The sequence below is a fragment of the Scyliorhinus torazame genome, chromosome 10, assembly GCF_047496885.1.
Source record: "Scyliorhinus torazame isolate Kashiwa2021f chromosome 10, sScyTor2.1, whole genome shotgun sequence".
NCBI classification, from domain to species: Eukaryota; Metazoa; Chordata; class Chondrichthyes; order Carcharhiniformes; family Scyliorhinidae; genus Scyliorhinus; species Scyliorhinus torazame.
In genome coordinates this window covers 105,954,427-105,976,376 of record NC_092716.1, presented here as the reverse complement: position 1 = coordinate 105,976,376, position 21,950 = coordinate 105,954,427, and the positions used below count along the sequence as shown (strand labels likewise).

The window sequence follows — 21,950 nt, the reverse complement described above, 5'->3', positions numbered from 1 at the left end:
ACTTTCGGAGCACGGAGAGTTACATCCACCCTGCTACGGTAAGGCACTGTTCCATCCCGGTCCTCCACGTCACCCAGAAAGTTTCCCTGGCCTCCAGATCCCATTCCGTGCAAATCCGGGGGTACTGCGTCGCGACCCTCTCTGTACAGGGCGTAGAGGACAGCAACTTCAGACACTGCGTCCTCCCCCATCTCTGCGTTGCCCTGTTACTAGGTCTCAATTTTCAGTGCCACCTCCAGAGCCTTACCCTGAAGTTCGGCGGACCCCTGCCCCCCCCCTTACTGTCTGTGGCCTCAAGACCCTTAAGGTCGACCCGCCCTCACTCTTTGCGAACCTCACCCCGGACTGTAAGCTCATCACCACGAGGAGCAGACGGTACAGTGCACAGGACAGGACCTTTATCAGGCCGGAAATCCAACAGCTTCTGCGGGAGGATGTCATTGAGGCCAGTAACAACCCCTGGAGAGCTCAAGTGGTGGTAGTTAAGACTGGGGAGAAACACCGGATGGTCATCGACTACAATCAGACGTTCAACTGGTACACGCAGCTCGATGCGTGCCCCCTCCCCCGATTATCTGACATGGTCAACCAGATTGCGCAGTATCGAGTCTTCTCCAAGTTGACTTGAAGTCTGCATACCACCAGCTCCCCATCCGCCCGGAGGACCGCCAATACACTGCATTCCAAGCAGACGGCCGCCTCTACCACTTCCTCAGGGTCCCCTTCGGCGTCACCAACGGGGTCTCGGTCTTCCAGCGAGAGATGGACCGAATGGTTGACCAATACGGGCTGCGGGCCACCTTCCCGTATCTGGACAACGTCGCCATCTGCGGCCACGACCATCAGGACCACGACGCGAACCTCCAGAAATTCCTCCACACCGCTAAACTCCTTAACCTTACCTATAATAAGGAGAAATGCGTTTTCCGCACAACCCGCCTAGCCATCCTTGGCTATGTCGTGGAAAATGGAGTCCTAGGGCCCGACCCCGACCGCATGCGCCCCCTCCTGGAACTCCCTCTCCCCCACTGCCCAAGGCCCTGAAACAATGCCTGGGGTTCTTCTCATATTACGCCCAGTGGGTCCCTAACTATGCGGACAAGGCCCGCCCACTCATCAAGTCTACAATTTTCCCCCTGACGGCTGATGCCCGCCGGGCCTTCAACCACATCAAGGTGGACATCGCCACGGTCACGATGCACGCGGTCGATGAGTCCCTCCCCTTTCAGGTGGAGTGCGACACTTCGGACGTGGCTCTGGCCGCCACCATCAACCAGGCGGGCAGACCCGTGGCTTTCTTCTCCAGCACCCTCCATGCCTCCGAAATTCAGCACTCCTCTGTCGAAAAGGAGGCCCAAGCCATTGTGGAAGCTGTGCGGCATTGGAGGCATTACCTGGCCGGCTGGAGATTCACTCTCCTCACTGACCAACGGTCGGTTGCCTTCATGTTTAGCAATACACAGCGGGGCAAGATCAAGAACGACAAGATCTTGAGCTGGTGGATCGAGCTCTCCACCTAGAACTACGAGATCCTGTATCGCCCGGGGAAGCTCAGTGAGCCCCCAGATGCCCTATCCCGCGATACATGTGCCAGTGCAGAAGTAGACCGACTTTGGACTCTCCACAATGACCTCTGTCACCTGGGGGTCACCCGTTTTTTTCATTTTGGTCAAGGCCCGCAACCTGCCTTACTCCATCGAGGGGATCAGGACGGTGACCAGGGACTGCCAGGTCTGTGCGGAGTGCAAGCCGCACTTCTACCGGCCGAACAAGGCGCACCTGGTGAAGGCCTCCCGCCCCTTTGAGCGCCTCAGCATCGACTTCAAAGGGCCCCTCCCTCCACTGACCACAACGTGTACTTTCTCAATATCATTGATGAGTACTCCCATTTCCCTTTCGCCATCCCATACTCCGACATGACGTCTGCCACGGTCGTCAAGGTCCTACACAGCATCTTCACCTTGTTCGGTTTCCCCACCTACATCCACAGCGATCGGGGATCCTCATTCATAAGTGATGAGCTGCGTCAGTTCCTGCTCAGCAAGGGCATCGCCTCCAGCAGGACGACCAGCTACAACCCCCGGGAAACGGGCAGGTAGAGAGGGAGAACGTGACAGTCTGGAAGGCCGTCCTGCTGGCCCTTCGGTCCAGGAGTCTCCCAGTCTCCCGCTGGCAGGAGGACCTCCCCGATGCGCTCCACTCCATTTGGTCGCTCCTGTGCACTGCTACCAATGAGACCCCTCACGAACGTGTGTTTGCCTTCCCTGGGAAGTCCACCTCCGGATTCTCGCTCCCAACGTGACTGACAGTTCCTGGGCCCGTCCTCCTCCGGAAGCCTGCGAGGAGCCACAAATCGGATCCCCTCGTCGAAAACGTCCTCCTCCTCCATGCAAACCCACAGTACGCCTACGTCGCACATCATGACGGGCGGCAGGACAGTCTCCCTCCGGGACCTGGCACCCGCTAGTTCCCCATCCACAATCACCCCCAACCCTGACTTGGTACCGTCCCCTTCCCCTTCGGTTGCCACCCCCACCCCTCCAGTTTCCACCCCCGCCCCTGCGCCGTTCGCCCCCCCCCCCCCCCCCCCCCCCACCAGCGACCCTCACCGAAACCCTCACCCCAGCAGCACCCGTCCCCCCGCCGGATCCACTACTGGGTGAAGAAGGAGAGGACAACACGCTCCCGGAGTCGCAGGTGCCCACATCGGCGTCCACACCACAACCGGGACTGAGGCGAACGCGGCGGAGGGTCAAAGTCCCTGACAGGCTCAACCTGTAACGTTACTTCACCCCCGCTGGAATCTTTTTTTAAACAGGGGATGAACGTGGTAAACACCACTGGTTACACATTACGTGTATTACGGTACTGCCACTGTACTACAGTCAATACAGTAAACCCCGGCCTGCTGGCTCCACCCAGCAGGCTCTGTATAAAAGTGTGCACTCTCCTGCGCTGCCTCCATTCTGGTTCCAGCTGCAGGAGGCTTAACATCTAGCGCAATAAAGCCTCAATTGTTCACCATTTCGTCTCGTGGTTATTGATGGTGCATCACCATTGAGTTTAGTTCCACTGATCCATCCACAATTTACTACTTGCTTGGCACAAACCTGGCAATCCGGCAAAGGTGGTGGGCGATTGGAGAAGTGGCACATGGGCTCAATGGGCTGAAATGGTCAGGACAGAGTTGAACAGTTACATTGTACGTCAGCATTAATGTGGCAGGTTCTTCAACATTGGTGGGTCAGTTCCTGAATCACAGAATTGTCTTGGCGCCGAAGGACACCATTCAGCATATTGTGTTAACATCGGCTCCTCAAACAAGCATCATGACTCAGTGCCAATCCCTTGCCTTTTACCCATACCCCTGCACATTGTTTCTATTCAAGTAATCATTGAATCGCTACAGTGCAGAAGGAGACTATTTGGCCCATCACAGAATCGCACAGTGCAGAAGAGGCCCTTCGGCCCATCCTGTCTGCCCCGACATGTGAAAAACACCTGATGTATCTGATCCCATTTAGAGCACTTGGTCCATAGCCTTGAATGCTATGACACGCCAAGTGCTCATCCAGGTACTTTTTAAAGGATGTGAGGCAACCCGCCTCTACCACCCTCCCAGGTAGTGCATTCCAGACCATCACCACCCTCTGGATAAAAGGTTTTTCCTCACATCCCTCCTAAACCTCCTGCCTCCGAAAGAGCACTCCTGCCAATCCCATTCCCTTGCTCTATTCCCGTAACCCTGTGCATTGACCATGTTCAATCCACCTAACCTATCATACAACGTCCTCTTGAACGCCACGATTCAAACCGCCTCCACCGCACTGCCAAGCAGTGCATTCCAGACCCGAATAACTCGTGTGAAAAATTCCAAAGAGGAAAGATGGCTTGGGAAATATGGCTGAAAATTGTTTTGAGGAGTTAAGTTTCAAGGAGACTTTGAAGATGGTGAAGAGGTTCAATGAGGCACAGGGGATTATGGAGAAGGAAAATCCGATAGAAAATGGGTAAATGACTGATACTAGTCCAAACTGGTTTAATATACCTTAAAATGGAATTCCAATTTGGACCAGTACCAGTCATTTCCATGTCCAACATGCTTATCGTGGAAGGGGCGAGAGGGGGAGATGAACTCACAGTTGACCAGCACAGGGGCAGTGGGTGATGTAGGGTTGGAGGGGATTGCAGAGGTAGCGAGGAACAAAATCATGGTAGGATATAAAGTTGGAAATAAAACATTTATGGTTGATAAACAGAGATGGGAAGCCAATAGAGGTGGGAAAAGGAAGGTAGGTGAGTGAGGTTTTTCTTTTGCAAGTTAAGTTGCTGGTGGCAGATTTTGGATGAGTTAAGTGTTTATGGAGCTAGGAACTTTGGAAAGTGTGAAGAGAGGGTCCCGGAGACGTTGGAGATGGAGGTGAGAAAGACATGAAAATGTTCAAAGATGTGCGGGTTGGGTGGATTGGCCATGTTAAATTACCTCTTAGTGTCCAAAGATGTGCAGGTTAGGTGGGGTTACGGGGATAGGGTGAGGCAGTGGACTTAGGTAGGGTACTCTTTTGGCAGCTCGGTGAGATTTGATGGGCCGAATGGCCTCCTTTTGTACTGTAGGGATTTTATGATTCTAAAGTTTTGGAGCTGAGTCAGGGCCAGAAAAGAACAATATTTTGAAAGTGGAAGTAAGCAAGGTTAGATAAGATGTGAGATTCATAGCCTCACTTGGATCAGCCAAGAACACCAGAATATCATTGGGTTGAGCTTAAACCAACAATCTCATAGAAAATGGGATCAAGATTTGGAGGTGGTGGTAGAAGATGATGGTTTTTAATTTTCCAATACTAAGCTCCAGAATTCAGACTCAACCATGATTTTGATGCTGGACAGATATTTGGACATCAAGGGCAACAAGAGGTGGAACCAAGAGTGGCAACGGAGTATCATCAGCATAGATATGATGATGAATAATGTGGACAAGAGACAGCATCTAGATGAGGAACAAGGGTTGAACCCTGGAGCATTTTGATCATCCGAGGGTGAAGCTAGCATGCCATTGCAGGAAATACATTGGCTCAGTCAGGATGAGCAGAACCTGTGGCCCGTCAGAGGCCAAGGGCCAACGAGTTACACCACAGAAGAGAGGTAGCAGGAAAGAATGCTGCAATAGCCAAGAGGTTTACCCAACATACAACCCATCCTATAATGGCACTTGCAGACATTGTGTGTTAAACATAGAGAATAGACCCAATTGACATTAATATCCTTCACCTTGATCAGCAATCAGCAGTAGATACGCGACTGTTTTGGACATTCCCTGAAGATTAATTTGGCTCACTGTGAAACAGACCAAGAGAGACAATGAGACACCCAATTCACTGAGAGGGTGTTGCATTGTTACAGGAGATATCAAACTCAGGCCGTCTCCCCTCTAAGATGGTAATAAAATAGCTGAAAGCGCTATCGATGGTGAGCAGGGGCGCCCTCCTCAATGTTTATCCCTCAGTTATAAGTTAAGAACAGATTATCCATTCGTTGTCACCTTGCTATTGTCGAAGCTTGCTTTGTGAAAACTGACTGCCGCATCTTCGGAATTACAACACCAGCTATGCCTTCAAAGGTACTTTATAAAATGTAAGGCACTTGGTGGGTCCCACACCTGAGCGAGCAGTCAGTTGTTCAAGAGGTTGGAGCTCATTCCCCAGCAAGTGTCAGTGACTGTGGGAGGGACAAGCAGGGGCACATTTTAAATTGGTTCAAAAAGAGGGGAGAAGCTAGAGAACTGGGGTCGTGGGGGGTGGGGGTGGGGGGGGGGGGGGGGGGGGGCATTTTACTCTGTTAGGAAAAGGTTAAGCGGAGACTCAATAGAGGCATTCAAAAGTTAAAGGCTTTCAATAGAATAAATAAGAAGAAACTGTTTGCAATAGCAGGAGGGTTGGGAAGCAGAGGGGACAGATTTAAGGTGTTTGGCAGAAGATGGAAGGTGGAGTAGATCTGCAGATATTTCCTTATACACGATGAGTTGTTGGGATCTGTAATGTGCTGCCTGAAAGCTGGGATGGAAGCAGATTTAGTAATAACTATCAAAAGCGAATTGGATAAATACTTGAGAAGAACAAATTTGCAGGCTATGATGAATGGCTCTCCATTGATCCTGCATAGTTCTCCAAAAGAAAAAAGACCATGGGTCACATTGAGGAAGCTGGAGAGAGTTCCTGGGCAAACAGAGAATGTGCAAAATATTTAGTGATGCTCTGAAAAAGACCTGGAGGTGGCTTTGGCCACTTTCAAATTTTGGTTGTCCCGTGCTTGACCTTTCCATGACTCCCAAGCTCCATACTTCACTCACACAGACACAGGCTGTGTCAGATATCAGTGTGAAAATTAATCAGCATGCTTTCGCCACCTGCGCCCTCGAATTCCAATGAAACTTTGACTGATTTCTCACGGCTCTAACAGCCTCTGAGGAGGCAGCATGATGGGGCGGAGTGGAGAAAACCAGTCCACCATGAAACTCCTCCTGTGTGCTGACTATAACCATGATGCCATTACTTGCAAATTATCCTGCCAGCTCTCAAGGCATTGCACCAGCTTTTGACAAAGAGTCATCCTGACTTGATATGTAGCTCTCTTCTCTCTCCACAGATGCTGTCAGACCTGCTGGGATTGTCCGCCATTTTATGTTTTTGTTTCAGATTCCCAGCATCTGCAGTAATTTGCTTTCATCTCTCAAGATATCGATTGGATTTCCAGGCTGTTTGTCAGGTCCCTTCCATTTATAATCTTGTTGTGTACTCTTGTCTGGTAACGCTCATGTGACGGGTGTTTCACTATTTTAAAAGGTGCTATATAAGTACATTTTTGTTGTATAACCTCCCAGTCACCCCCACCAAAAAAAACCCTGTCCTTTCTGGGATGGTTCCTAACCTTTTTTTTTTAAAAATATATTTTATTGAAATTTTTCATTCACAATCTTTCCCCTTACACATCAAACATAAAGAAAATTTAACAGTACAAGTAACATGATAACTACAATCTAATAAAGAGTAACTAACTAACATAGTAAACTAACCCAATAACATAAAATGAAACTTTCCCCTCCCCCCCTCTCCCCGCCCCCCCCCTTGGGTTGCTGCTGCTGGTCATCTATCTTCCCTCTAACGTTCCGCTAGGTAGTCGAGGAACGGTTGCCACCGTCTGGTGAACCCTTGAGCCGATCCTCTCAGTGCAAACTTAATCTGCTCCAGTTTTATGAACCCCGCCATATCGTTTATCCAGGCCTCCAGTCCGGGGGGTTTCGCTTCCTTCCACATGAGTAAAATCCTACGCCGGGCTACTAGGGACGCAAAGACCACGACATCGGCCTCTTTCGCCTCCTGTACCTCCCGGCTCATCCGCAACTCCAAATAAAGCTAACCCCCAGCCTGGTTTGACCCGGACCTTCACCACCTTCGAAATCACTCCCGTCACTCCCCTCCAATACCCCTCTAGTGCCGAGCACAACCAAAACATATGCGTGTGGTTTGCGGGCTTCAGCCGCACCTCCCACACTTGTCCTCCACTCCGAAGAACCTGCTCAACCTTGCTCCCGTTATGTGTGCTCTATGTAGCACCTTAAATTGAATCAGGCTAAGCCTGGCACACGAGGAAGAGGAATTTACCCTGCTTAGGGCATCAGCCCACAAACCCTCCTCAATCTCCTCCCGAGCTCTTCTTCCCACTTTCTTTTCAGTTCGCTCACCAGCTCCTCCCCCTCTTCTCTCATCTCTCGGTATATTTCTGACACCTTGCCCTCCCCGACCCACACCCCCGAGAGCATTCTATCCTGGATCCCCTGCGTCGGGAGCAATGGAAATTCCCTCACCTGTTGTCTTGTGAACGCCCTCACCTGCATATACCTAAAAAAAATTCCCCGGAGCAGCTTATACTTTTCCTCCAACGCTTCCAAACTCACAAACGTCCCGTCTAGAAATAAATCTCCCAGCCTCCTAATTCCCAGCTGGTGCCAGCTCTGGAATCCTCCATCCATCCTCCCTGGGGCAAACCTATGGTTGTTCCTAATTGGGGACCCCACCAAGGCTCCCAGCACACCTCTCTGTCGCCCTCCATTGCCCTCAAATATTTAATGTTGCCGCCACCACTGGGTTCGTGGTAATTTGTTTTGGTGAGAACGGTAGTGGCGCCGTCACCAGCACCTCTAGATGCGTCCCTTTACAGGACTTTCTCTCTAATCTTTTCCACGCCGCTCCCTCTCCCTCTATCATCCATTTACGGATCATCGCCACATTGGCGGCCCAGTAGTAGTCGCCCAAATTCGACAAAGTCCCCCTTTGTCTCTACTACGTTGTAAGAACCCCCTCCTTAACCCTCGGAACTTTCCCTGCCCACATGAAGCTCGTGATGCTCCTGTCTATTTTTTTAAAGAAGGCCTTAGTGATCAGTATAGGGAGACATTGGAATACAAATAGGAACCTGGGGAGGAGCATCATCTTAATTGCCTGCACTCTACCCGCCAGCGACAGTGGCTGCATGTCCCACCTCTTGAAGTCCTTTTCCATTTGTTCCACCAGTCGTGTCAGATTAAGTCTGTGCAAGGTTTCCCAGCTCCTGGCTATCTGAATCCCCAGGGATCGAAAGTTTCTTTCCACTCTCCTTAAAGGCAGGCCACCTATCCCTCTACTCTGGTCCCCAGGGTGTATCACGAAAAGTTCACTCTTCCCCATGTTAAGCCTATATCCCGAGAAATCTCCGAACTCCCTCAATATCTGCATGACCTCTGTCATCCCCCCCACTGGGTCCGTCACATACAACAGTAGGTCATCCACGTAGAGTGACACTCGGTGTTCTTCTCCCCCTCTAATCACCCCTCTCCATTTTCTGGAGTCTCTCAGCACCATGGCCAGTGGTTCAATTGCCAACGCAAACAGTAATGGAGATAGCGGGCATCCCTGTCTTGTTCCCCTGTTTAGTCGGAAATACTCCGATCTTTGCCGACCCGTGACCACACTTGCCGTTGGGGCCCCATAGAGGAGTTTAACCCAGCTGACAAACCCGTCCCCGAACCCGAACCTCCTCAGCACCTCCCATAGATACTCCCACTCCACCCTATCAAATGCCTTCTCTGCATCCATTGCCGCCACTATCTCTGCCTCCCCCTCTGCTGGGGGCATCATTATCACCCCTAATAGCCGTCGCACGTTGACATTTAGTTGTCTCCCCTTTACGAATCCTGTCTGGTCTTCGTGCACCACCCCTGGGACACAGTCCTCTATCCTCGATGCCAGCACCTTTGCTAGCAATTTGGCGTCCACATTTAGTAGTGAAATAGGCCTATAGGACCCGCACTGCAGCGGATCTTTATCCCGCTTCAAAATTAGCGATATCGTCGCCTCCGACATTGTCGGGGGTAAAGTCCCCCCTTCCCTGGCCTCGTTAAAAGTCCTCACCAACAGCGGGGCCAGCAAGTCCACATATTTTCTATAAAATTCCACCGGGAACCCATCTGGTCCCGGGGCCTTCCCTGCCTGCATGTTCCCCAGCCCCTTGGTAACCTCGTCCACCCCAATTGGTGCCCCCAGGCCTTCCACCTCCTGCTCCTCCACCCTCGGGAACCTTAATTGGTCCAAAAACTGCCGCATCTCCTCTTTTCCCTCCGGGGGTTGGGACCTATAAAGTCTTTCGTAAAAGGTCTTAAACACCTTGTTTATCTTCCCTGCTCTTCGCACCGTAGCTCCCTTTTCGTCTCTAATTCCCCCTATCTCCCTCGCCGCTGTCCTCTTTCGCAGCTGATGGGCCAACAGGCGACTAGCCTTTTCCCCATATTCATATCTCATCCCCTGTGCCTTCCTCCACTGCACGTCCGCCCTCCTAGTGGTCAGAAGGTCGAACTCCGTCTGGAGTCGTCGTCTCTCCCTGTACAGTCCCACCTCCGGGGTCTCCGCATATTCTTTGTCCACCCTTAAAATCTCCCCCAGTAATCTTTCCCTTTCCTTGGCCTCTGTTTTCCATTTGTGGGCCCTGATGGAGATCATCTCTCCTCTGACCACCGCCTTTAGTGCTTCCCATACCACTCCCACTCGGACCTCCCCGTCGTCATTGGCCTCCAGGTATCTCTCGATGCATCCCCGCACCCTTCCACAGACTCCCTCATCCGCCAACAATCCCACATCTAGTCGCCAGAGTGCACGCTGCTCCCTCTCCTCTCCTAGTTCCAGGTCCACCCAATGTGGGGCATGATCCGAGATAGCTATGGCTGAATACTCAGTTTCTCCCACCCTCGAGATCAACGACCTTCCCAAAACAAAAAAATCTATCCGGGAGTACACCTTGTGAACATGGGAGAAGAAGGAGAACTCCTTGGCCTTCAGTCTAACAAATCGCCATGGATCCACTCCCCCCATTTGGTCCATAAACCCCTTAAGCACCTTGGCCTCTGCCGGCCTTCTTCCGGTCCTAGATCTGGATCTATCTAACCCTGGGTCCAGCACGGTGTTGAAGTCTCCCCCCATTATCAAGTTTCCTACCTCCAGGTCCGGTATACGTCCCAGCATCCGCTTCATGAATCCCGCATCATCCCAATTCGGGGCATATACGTTAACCAACACGACCTCCATTCCCTCCAGTCTGCCACTCACCATCACATATCTGCCTCCACTATCTGCTACAATGCTCCTAGCTTCGAATAATACCCGTTTCCCCACCAGTATGGCCACCCCTCTATTCTTTGCATCCAGCCCTGAATGGAACACCTGTCCCACCCATCCTTTCCTTAACCTAACTTGGTCCGCCACCTTCAGGTGCATCTCCTGAAGCATAGCCACGTCTGCCCTCAGTCCTTTCAAGTGCGCGAACACTCGGGCCCTTTTAATCGGTCCATTTAGGCCTCTCACGTTCCACGTGATCAGCCGCACTGGGGGGCTACCTGCCCCCTTCCCGCGTCGACTAGCCATCCCCCTCTCTAGGCCAGTCCCACGTCCCGATTCCGCGCTCCCACTCGTTCCCCAGGTGGTGCATTCCAGCCCCGACCACCCTTTCTTTAGCCAGTTCCCCTTTGATTTCTGCAGCAGCAACCCAGTTATCCCCCCCCCACCCCGCCAGATCCCCATCTAGCATGATTGCTCCCCCCATGTTACTTCCGAAAGTCAGCTGACTTCAACTGACCCCGGCTTCTCCCGCTCACTCCTTGACCCCCCCCGTGTGGGGAACTCCCATCTACCTTGCGCCCATCTTCCCGCCATCACCTTTCTGGCGCGGGAACAAGGACAGTAGGCTCCATATTCTCTGTAGCTGTCCCGCCCCTTATGGCGCAGCTCCCTCTCCATTCTCCGCCTATGTCTCTTCTTTCCCCCCACCGGCGCCCACATTTCTTAGTGTCCCCCCCTTCCCAATTTACATCTCTATATACATCGACAGTAACATTTCTCTCTAATATCAGTCGCTCAGTTCCGATCCAGTTTCTCGTCTTTAATAAAGGTCCATGCTTCTTCCGCCGTTTCGAAGTAATGATGTCTCTCCTGGTACGTGACCCATAGTCGCGCCGGCTGCAGCATCCCGAACTTCACCTTCTTCTTGTGTAGCACATCCTTGGCTCGATTAAAACTCGCACTCCAATCCTGGTACACCCGTACCACTGCGTTCTCCCATCTACTACTCCGTACCTTTTTGGCCCATCTCAGAACCACTTCTCTATCATTAAAGAGGTGAAACTGCACGATTGCCGCCCTAGGTGGTTCTCCCGCCTTTGGTCTCCTCGCAGGGACCCGATGCGCCCCCTCCACTTCTAAGGGGCCCGAAGGGGCCTCAGTTCCCATCAGCGAGCTTAGCATCGTGCTCACGTAAGCCCCGCAGTCCGCTCCTTCCACTCCCTCGGGGAGACCCAGGATCCGAAGGGTCTTCCTTCATGCTCTGTTTTCTAGGGCCTCAATCCTTTCAATGCACTTTTTGCGGAGCGCCTCATGAGTCTGTGTTTTGACCGCCAGGCCCAGGATCTCGTCTTCATTATCCGTAACCTTCTGCTCCACCACGCGGAGCTCCGTCTCCTGGGTCCTTTGTGCCTCCTTAAGCCCCTCAATTGCCTGTAACATCGGGGTCAGCACCTCCTTCTTAAGTAGCTCCACACACCGTCTTAAGAATTCGTCTTGATCGGGCCCCCATGTCGCCTGGGCTTTCTCCACCGCCATCTTGCTTATTTTTTCCTCCTGTCCCTATCGTCGAGGATTCCTCGCGATGTAGCCGCCACCTCCGATATTTTTCTCTTTCGTTGGGGGGGACTCCCTGTTAACTCACCCCACACCGGGTTTTGTCCTGGAAAAATTCCCCGTTGGGGCTCTTAAAAGAGCCCGAAGGTCCTTTTGAGCTGGAGCCGCCGAAACGTGCGGCTTAGCTGGGCATCGCCGCAACCGGAAGTCGATGGTTCCTAACCTATGTGCTTTCCCATGCACAGTACTCCATGTATGTGTCCTCACTTACAAATGCTTCTAACGGTTTGCTCTAAATGCCAACTTTTGCAAACGCTCCCTAACCCATCCTGCAGTTCCTGGAGCTTTCCTGTTTGTGGATGCTCCCTGAACCATAACCACCTGTGGGACTACAAATCTGCTACATGAGGTTTGGGCCACCTCGGCATTCCAACCCATCCTTTCCGTCCCATTATTTGTGGTGAGTTTGGTGAGCCTTCCCAGGAACATAATTTCCACCTCTCACCCTCTTTTAGTGTTGCCTCTTGGAGACGCTCCCTTGCGTTTCCTGCAGGTGCCGCCTTTTAACAGACGCTCCCTAAGTCGGCCAGGCAAGTTTCCTGCTGGCTGCGGGGTGATTTGGGTTTTTCTCCTCCTTTTGCAGACGCTCCCTCATGCAGCAGCGAGCAGCTGCACATACAAGATATACATTTTGCGTCTTGTGCGGAGCGTTGCCCTTTGCAGACACCCCCTTGGCCGGAGCCGGGGCTGCTGTTTGCTCCCAGTTTCAAATCAGTCCCGGCGTGCTGCGCGCTGCTAACGGCTACAGACAGAGAGAGAGAAAATATATACAGATAGAGAGAAAATACACCGAAAGAGAGAGAGAGAGAGAGGAGCAGGAAAAGATGGCCGAGTCTCTACCGCAGACTCCAAGCAGACACGAGAAAAGCTTGGGGCTCCTCACCACCAAGTTCGTGTCCCTGCTGCAGGAGGCCAAGGACGGCGTGCTCGACCTGAAAGTGGTGAGAAATAGAGGAGGAGAGGGTGGGGGCAAAGGGAGAGGGTGGGGGCAAAGGGAGAGGGTGGGGGCAAAGGGAGAGGGTGGGGGCAAAGGGAGAGGGTGGGGGCAAAGGGAGAGGGTGGGGGCAAAGGGAGAGGGTGGGGGCAAAGGGAGAGGGTGGGGGCAAAGGGAGAGGGTGGGGGCAAAGGGAGAGGGTGGGGGCAAAGGGAGAGGGTGGGGGCAAAGGGAGAGGGTGGGGGCAAAGGGAGAGGGTGGGGGCAAAGGGAGAGGGTGGGGGCAAAGGGAGAGGGAACAGAGTGAGGGGCGAAGGGAGGGGAAGATGAGGGGCAAGGGAGGGAAGGAAGAGGGTGAGGGGAAAGATGAGAGGCAAGGGGGGGGGGGGGGGGGGGGTAGAGATATCCGATCGGAATTGGGAAAGGGGGGTGTGCGTGTAATGAAGCCGGGAGGCAAGAGGAAGCGGAAAGGTGGCTGGAGGGAGAGTGACACAGGCCGGCGCGGAGTTACAGGAAACACGAGGGAGGCGATGGAACGCGGAGACACAAAAAGATACAGTGGCCGCGTTCCAAAGTGTCTCCGCGTTCCAAACGACAGCCCGGTGTGTGGGGAGGAGGAGGGGGGGTGAACACGTGCTGCACCTCCTGCTGCCCATACCCCCCCCCCCCTCAAAAAAAAAATACAGCCCTTAGTTGAGACACTAGATGAGCTGGCCTTGTGATTCCCCCCCCCCCCCCCAGCAATCAGCATGTGTCCTGCCTGTGTTTTGAGGGACACACATGCATTCGAGCGACCTCCATTTATTTTCTGCCTCCTCTATATGATCTAGCTGATAGAGTGGCTGTGACAGCCCAACGTTTGGGATGGGGATGCAGCTTGCTTCCCGTTTACCCCCGTCCCGTCCCCAATCAGCAGGACCCTTACCGGTCCGTTTGAGCATTTAGGCACCCATATAAGGGTATTGACGGTGTGGATGTGGAGAGGATGTATCCTCTTGTGGGAGAATCTGGACCTAGGGGTCACTGTTTAAAAATAAGGGGTTTCCCATTTAGGACAGATGTGAGCAATTTCTCAAAAGGGGGTGGAAGCAGAGTCTTTGAATACTTTTTTGAGGCAGATAGATTCTTGATTATCTGTGGGTGGGATGGGTGAAAGATATTGGGGGTAGGCAGGAATGTGGGGTTGGGGTTAGTCAGATTAGCCACAATCCTATTGAATGGGAGCACAATTTTGTGTGGCTCATTCCAAATTTGCCGTCTCAAGCTTTAAGGGTCCCGTTTTCTCTTCTATACCCCACCTCTCCCAAAAGAGCCCGAGTTAAATATCCACCTCTTCCCTCCTCTTGGTTTTTCATTCAGCATTTGATAAATGTTTATGGCATCTGTTGATTTTTAAGGCATCGCGGGAAGGGGAATTCTGGAGGTCGAATCATCAGGCGAGGGAATCGAGGAAAGTTGAAGTGTCCATTTGCAGTGGTGTCTCTCTCTACTTATTTGCAGGGAGGGGCACGAGTGCATGTTATCTTGTACATGCTAGTAAACTGAAGGAGAGAGGAACCCGACCCATCCGTGCCTGTCAGGACATAGTGCTTGTTGCTGGCTCCGGTGCTGTGTTCTCTCGCACGGAGACATTGCTGAAATCCATGAGGTCAGAGCGGTTACTGAACTCGGGCTAGGCAGGTAGACCTTCGCTTTGCTGCATGGTTTGGCGGAGCCTGAAACAATGCTGGAGTCTGTTCAACAAAACACACACTCTCGCACACACTGTTGCTCTGGCGGTGTGCCGCTTGTTGCATTGTTCAGTGCCACACACAGTTTCCCAGAGGTCAAGCGGTTCAGTCCTTGAGCTCTGCTGAACTACTGTGTCTCAGACAAGACAGTAGTGCAGTCTCCCCTTCCATCACCGTTCCGGGCGTCCTCTGAGAAAGGAGACATGCGGGGGGGGGGGGGGGGGGGGGGTGGGGGGGGGGGTGGGGGGGGGGTGGGGGGGGGGGGTGGGGGGGGTGGGGGGGGTGGGGGGGGGGGGGGGGGGGTGGGGGGGGTGGGGGGGGTGTGGGGGGGGGGTGGTGGGGGGTGGGGGGGGTGGGGGCGGGTCCAGTTAAGACATTCATGCTTAAGGTGCTGCTCATACAGTTGAATAGCCTGTCAATTTTTCTGGACCCTGCAGGTGAGGACAGCTCCCTTGTTTCGGAGAGTGGCTCTTGGCCGGAGATCAGGAGAAAGGTGGGAATTGTATCCTGGGAGGAACAGTCAGCGGCCCCGCAACATTCTCTTACTGCTATTTTGGGGGATGTTAACCCATTAAGGTTCCTTGATTGATTTAATCTTTGAGATTTGACATTCTGATCTCCACCCTTGCACAGTTTAAGAAACTGTGACCGAGCCTGTCCAATGACCTGTAGAAACTGTCATTCTCTCTTTGGGCCTGGGATTTGTAGGTTATTCGGTTTGTTCCAAGGCATTACCCCCTGTACTGCGGTACTTGAAGAGCTTCAGTCCCCACCTTGCTGATCCCAGCTGAGGCAGCGGCGAGGGTGCTTAAAGCAGGGGGTGGCATTCGGAATCACCCAGGCTTTCCTCTGCTCCGTTCCAGTGTCGGTTTTGAGCTATGCCCTGATTCTCTTCACAGTTTGATGGCCTACCAGTGCTCCCTGCCCATTGGGGTGAATGACCCGCGGCGGTTAGAACTGAGGAAAGTCGGTGCGGATCAAGGTGGGATTCTTTACGTACCGGAGTGACATACAGGGAGACTGCAATTCACAGCCGGAATGGAGCTAATTGAGTGATTCCGTTAATCACTCCTGGAGCTCACACTACTGTCAGTGACTGGCATTGGTGTTACACAAGGCTATACCTGTGCCACTTTGGTGGGGGGGGGACGACTTTGCTGAGGTTTTAGTGTTGAGTCCGGAGACTCTAGATTTGAAACCACAAGTCTCACGCCTGCCTCCATACCACTGGCTCACACGATGGTGGCAGTAGTTACTCTGAAACAATGGGGGGTCTCCTCTCAATCTTCGGGGATGAAGCTCAAGTTGCTCACAGCATCTCAATGTTTTAAACTTGGCCAGCCACACTAAGACTGTTTAGATTCCAGCTGTTATTTGAGGGTGTTTTGTCAGTGTGCCAACCTTTGAGGGCGGCGGGGAGGGGGATTGTCAGGGGCAGTGCCTTTGGATGTGCCTGTATCTCTGCGTGCTTTAAAAAAAATGTTTTAGAGTACCCAATTCATTTTTCCAATTTAGTATGGCCAATCCACCTACCCTGCACATTTTGGGTTGTGGGGGCTAAACCCACACAAACACAGGGAGAATGTGCAAACTCCACACGGACAGTGACCCAGAGCTGGGATCGAACCTGGGACCTCAGCGCTGTGAGGCTGCAGTGCTAACCCACTGCGCCACCGTGCTGCCCCTCTCTGCGTGCTTTCTGCTGAGCAGAGGGACCTTCACATCGACACATCCCCAGCCCTCTGCAGTCCTGCCTCACTGTCACCAGCGAGGGAGCCCTGTTCCATTCATGATCTTCCGTCAGGAAGTGAAAATGGCCCTGGCGGGTCAAAGGTGACAAAGTATTAAGGGGGTGTCATGGGTTCCTGGGGAGTGGAATAGCGAACTCCATTCATGCCATCCGGAGCATTCCTTCACCTTTGACCCTCTGGACCCATTGTAACTCCTGTTAATGTTGTGAACACCCGTAATTAAAGGTGAATTATCAGCCGTTTCGAATTTCTGTAATTGCTTCAGCACAGCTTTTATTTTCTCCTTTCAGGGGTGTAATCTATGTGAGTAAGCTGCTTACTGATGGCCGAACTCCCTTGCGATAATCACTTCCCTCCTGTGTGGCTCTCTGTGCCTTGGGCCACGCTCTGGGTGCAGGAGCAGAGAAGTCTGGCCTGTTTCGCAGACGTAGACCAGGGCAGCCCATTCTGCGATTGATGTTTCCGTCAGCGTTTTTCTGAATTGGCCGTTCTGCTCCGACTGATGCCTGGGTTAAGGTTCAAAGGTCAGGGATAACCCCCACCCCAGCCGCCACTACTTTGCAGCCGCTCCTTGATGTGAACAATGCGCGTTGATCGCCTGGGGATATTCGGTCCAATTCTTCCAGAATCCCTCCCACCTCAAATCGTCGACGAGTCTCGTGCAGATTCTTTGTTTATATACTCGACCGGAGGTGAGGCTCCCGGACCTGTTGCAGGTGCTAACAACTGGGTTAGTGAGAGTGGCTGGACACTGGAAAGGGGCCTGGGCTGATGTGATCAGCTTTCCTTCCCACTCCCCAGCCTAGGGTCACAACTACATCTGCGGCACTTTCCCATTCCTGATCAGTGAAGCTGTTTGTTTGTCACTTAAAAACGCCATGAAGCTAACTGATGCCCTCGAGGGAAGAAAACCTGCCATGCTTTCCTCCTCTGGCCTGCATGTGACTGCAGTCCCATGCCAAATTACCCTCTGAAGTGGTCCACAAAGCCGCACAATCTTGCGATGTAAGACCCCCCCCCCCCAACACGGCTGATTAAGGGCACAGTGGGAAGGACTGAAACACGGGTAGCGCAGTAGTTAGCACTGTTGCTTCACGGCTTCAGGGTTCCAGTTTCGATTCCCAGCTTGGGTCACTGTCTGTGCGGAGTCTGCGTGTTCTCCCCGTGTGTGCGTGGGTTTCCTCCGGGTGCTCTGGTTTCCTCCCACAGTCCAAAGATGTGCAGGTTAAGTGAATTGACCATGCTAAATTGCCCCCTAGTGTCCAAAAAAGGTGGGGTTACTGGGATAGGGTGATGTGTGGGCTTAAGTAGGATGCTCTTTCCAGTGGACGGTGCAGACTCAATGGGCCGAATGGCCTGCTTCTGCACTATTAATTGTATGATTCTATGAGTTCATGATGGTGCCTTAGCACCCTACCTGCTGGGCAGCCAATAATTGCTAACCCTGCCCATGACACCCACACCCTGAAAATGAACCGTAGAATGGTTACAAAATAGAAAGAGGCCATTGAGCCCATGTCTGCACCGGCTGGGGAAAAAAATGAATTGCCCATTCTAATCCCACCTTCCAGCACCTGGGCCATAGCCTTGCCAGTGACAGAACTTCAGGTGCGGATCCAGATATCTTTTCAGTGAATTGAGGGTTTCTACCATAGAATCCCGACAGTGCAGAAGGATGCCATTCGGCCCATCGAGTCTGCACTGACCCTCCGAAAGCACACCCCACCTAGGCCCAAACCCCCGCCCTATCCCGTTCGCTCCGTAACCTCACCTGCACATCTTTGGACTGTGGGAGGAAACCGAAGCACCCGGAGGAAATCCTTGCAGACACGATGGGGAAAACATGCAAACTCTACACAGACAATCACCCAGGGCCGGAATCGAACCAGGTCCCTGGCACTGAGGCAGCAGTGATAACCACTGTGCTGCTTGCCAATACAGGGAGCCAATCCCTGATGCCCAGCTTCCCCTGGTGGAAAGGTTTTTCCTGTCCCCTCTAATCCTTCTACCGATCACCTTAAGTCTGTGCCCCCTGGCAATTGGCCTCTCCCCTAGGCCGAACAAGCCTTCCCTGTATTTCTGGGGCCCCTAATTTAACTAGGAATGAGCCAGGGATTGACTAGCAGTTGGCGTGGGAATATTTGGTTGCTGCCTGGCCGTGTCATTGCCTGTGGCACATTGTCCCAGCCTGTGTTGGCATTGGGCAGCCAACTCATGGTAAAGGCAAAGTGTAAGACGGCATTGGGGGGGGGGGGGGGGGGGGGGCGGTTCAGGAGCCGTCAGCTGTTTCTGCGTTTCGCCATCTTCAGGTCGATGTTGCCCCTCCCCCGCCGTCAGAATTGTGAACCTCGGGTTGTGGTTGGCGCTGCTCTGCCAGCCTTCCTCCTCTGCACCACCCCCACTCTTGTTGGTCACACTTCACCCAGGCAGGCGGCTCAGCGAAAAACCATGTTACTGTTCCTGCCGGTCCCAGGCTTGGACTTGGAGGGAGAGCGTGAAGCACAGCCACCATCTTGTGGAGTACCCAATTCTTTTTTCCCCAATTAAGGCGCAATTCAACGTAGCCAATCTACCTACCCTGCGCATCGTTTTGGGTTGTGTGGGTGAGACCCACGCAGACACGGGGAGAATGTGCAAACTGCACAAGGACAGTGACCCGGGGCCGGGTTCGAACCCAGGTCCTCGGTGCCGTGAGACAGCAGTGCTAACCACTGCACCGCCGTGGTGCCCAGGGACACCATTGTTTCTGCCTGTCCCGTTGATTCACACCCTCTTGCAAATGAGCAGTGGACAGTTGTTATGCACGATCTTCGGTGGGGGTGGTGGTCCCGGTTTTTTTTGGCTTCACTGAATCTGCATCCCAGAGGTTTGCGCTGTACGCTGACAGACACTCTGGTGCCGTACTAAGGACTGCTGCATTTCCAGCAATGGCGTGTTTTGGATGAAGTTGCTGTTTAATAGAAATGTCTTTTAAATGGCGGAGAGGGAGAATTGGGGCCCTCAACCCCGATGTGAAGCCCACCTGCCCCTGCTTGGGTGAAGCTACTGCAGGTTAATGGGCGCGGTTGGCAGGTGGCAATGTGCTGCGGCTGCCGTGCTTGCTGGCGAGATTGCGGTGGTTGGCAACGTGGCTTGTTCTGGCTCTGAGAAATAGTGACCGTGGTGCTCCTGGAAAGAGAGTCTGGCCCAGACACACACTGCTGTCATCTGAAATAGGATGTGCATTTCTTCTGATTCGGCAGAGAGGGAGCAAGGCAGAGGACATAGGAGCTTGGAGTTATCTTGAACAATGCTCCACGGTGGGGCTGTTCTGGGGTGACCTGTGCAACCATGTGCCCAGTGATCTGATGGCAGTGTTGTGTTTTGCAAAATTATCAAAAGATTCAAATGGCGAAAGCAAGCTTGGAGACCTTGGGCCTGCTTAGGGAACTGCATTCAGGTCCAGCCGAGTGCTAGTTTGGTGGTCCTGTCGGTAATATTTGGGCTCCTGTCTGAACTAAGGCCTTCATGGCCTCTGTCCAGTTTTAATGCGCATCAGATCAATGTCGTTCCCACTGTCAGGAGTGACTGAGGTGGTTGATGGAATCCTGTGCTGCCCGCCTCTTTTCAGCTGCCTGCTCCCGAAAGCAGGTCCCTGATTGGTGGGACTTTGCAGCTCCCTGATTGGTGCATTTAAAACAGTCGGGGAGTAACTTTTCGAATTGCCTGGGTGCAGGGGACTTCACGGAGTCGACGAAGAACTAAATGCCGGGGTGCGGGCAACTGGCCATGTGTTGGGTGCCACTGGGGCAGGGGGTGTGGTGCGCTGCTGAAGGGCACCTTGTTGGCAGGGTCCAGGACAGGCGGTGCTAAAACATCCTGGCTGTAGCACACACAAACAATATGCCCGACACGCACTGTCAGACATCAGGTATCACTTCAAAACGGTTTCTTGTGACTACACCTAAAATAATCCATCCAAAGGAGTTAACTGAGTTTTTGTGTTTGAGATCAGCCCCCCCCCCCCCCCCCCCCCCCCCTGCTATAACACAGCCCAGTTGAGAGGATCCTTGCCTAGGGACAGCATTATGGGTGAAACCAGGTTTGTTCATAGCTGGCCCATGGTGTCTAAGCGTAATTCCACCAGAGCCAATAGTGCATACGTTTCCAGACAGTTTGTGCAGCCCTCCAAAATAAATGAATAAAGCAGGTGCTCTGTAAAGTCAACCAAAGAATTCAATGGCTTTTGTTCATTATTTTTATTTTAAAGTGGGTGTCTCTGTCCTAGGCATTCGTAGAAATTATTTTTGGGGGTCGATGGTGGCCCCACATTATACCGATCTCCGTGTTCTGGTGAACCGTGTTCTAACAGGGCCTCCGGGAATTAGCAGCAGAGTGCCTGGCCCACTCAAATAAGCAAAACCCCGATGACTGTGTGCAAGGGGCTAGGTATGACGGGACAAACCCAGGCCTTGCTCAGAGCTTTGAGACATGTGACAGCGATGTGCTGAGCCCAGAGGGGAGGGAGGGGAGAGGGTCTGATAGGCAGGTCCCCTCGGGAGGGTGGAGATTAGTGGAGGGGCAGGTCTGATAGGCAGGTTGCCTGGGGAGGGTGGAGACTAGTGGAGGGGGAAATCTGATGGGCAGGTCCCCGAGGGAGGGGGGCGGTCTAATAGGCTGGTCCCCTAGGAAGTAGGGTGGAGGGATGGGTGGATTGGTCTGATAGGCAGGGACCCTAAGATGATGTGAATGAGGTAGGTGGATAGGCAGGACTCCTGGGAGGGGCGGGCTGTGGCTAGACAGGACTCGCAGGGGAGGGGTAAGGCCCTGGGAAAGGGGTTGCGGGGAGCTTGATGGCCAGGCCCAGACTGGAGGGATTGGGGCTTGGCCCAAGGGAGAGATAATTTGGGTGGACTGGGGCGTATTCGAGTTTGGGTGGACTGAGCCTTATTTGGAGAGTGTAAAAGGACAGCGTGCTGGATGGAGGGGTATGTTTGGGGTGGGTCTCTGATTTTGGGTGGGGGGAGGAGGGGGGGTGTGGTGGGCATATATTAGATTTTCAGTAGTGGTGAGTGCTGTTGACTACGTTGAAGCAACTCTATTCAGTTAAAACTGTCGGGTGAGTGAGCCGATAGAATTGCATATCTGAGGAGTGTCTTCCAATGTCCCATCATGCCTCACCTGAATAAGAGCGATTCACCGTGGTAACCAGTACCACTATACCCTAACAATGGGGACTAGCTGTTCTGCTTCGACTATTGGTTCTGTCTGGGATGGGGGTGTTGTTATCAGACTTGTTCACG

At 52.9% G+C, this 21,950-nt stretch overlaps 1 protein-coding gene across 1 annotated transcript in view; it reads left to right on the top strand.

The window, feature by feature from the left end:
• Nucleotides 1-12,841: 12,841 nt before the first annotated feature.
• Nucleotides 12,842-21,950, top strand: part of e2f4 (E2F transcription factor 4) — a 40,476-nt gene continuing 31,367 nt past the window's right edge. The window contains 1 exon segment of the mRNA XM_072518569.1: nt 12,842-13,195. Within this exon segment, the coding sequence (XP_072374670.1) occupies nt 12,848-13,195 (348 nt within the window). The 5' untranslated portion in view covers nt 12,842-12,847.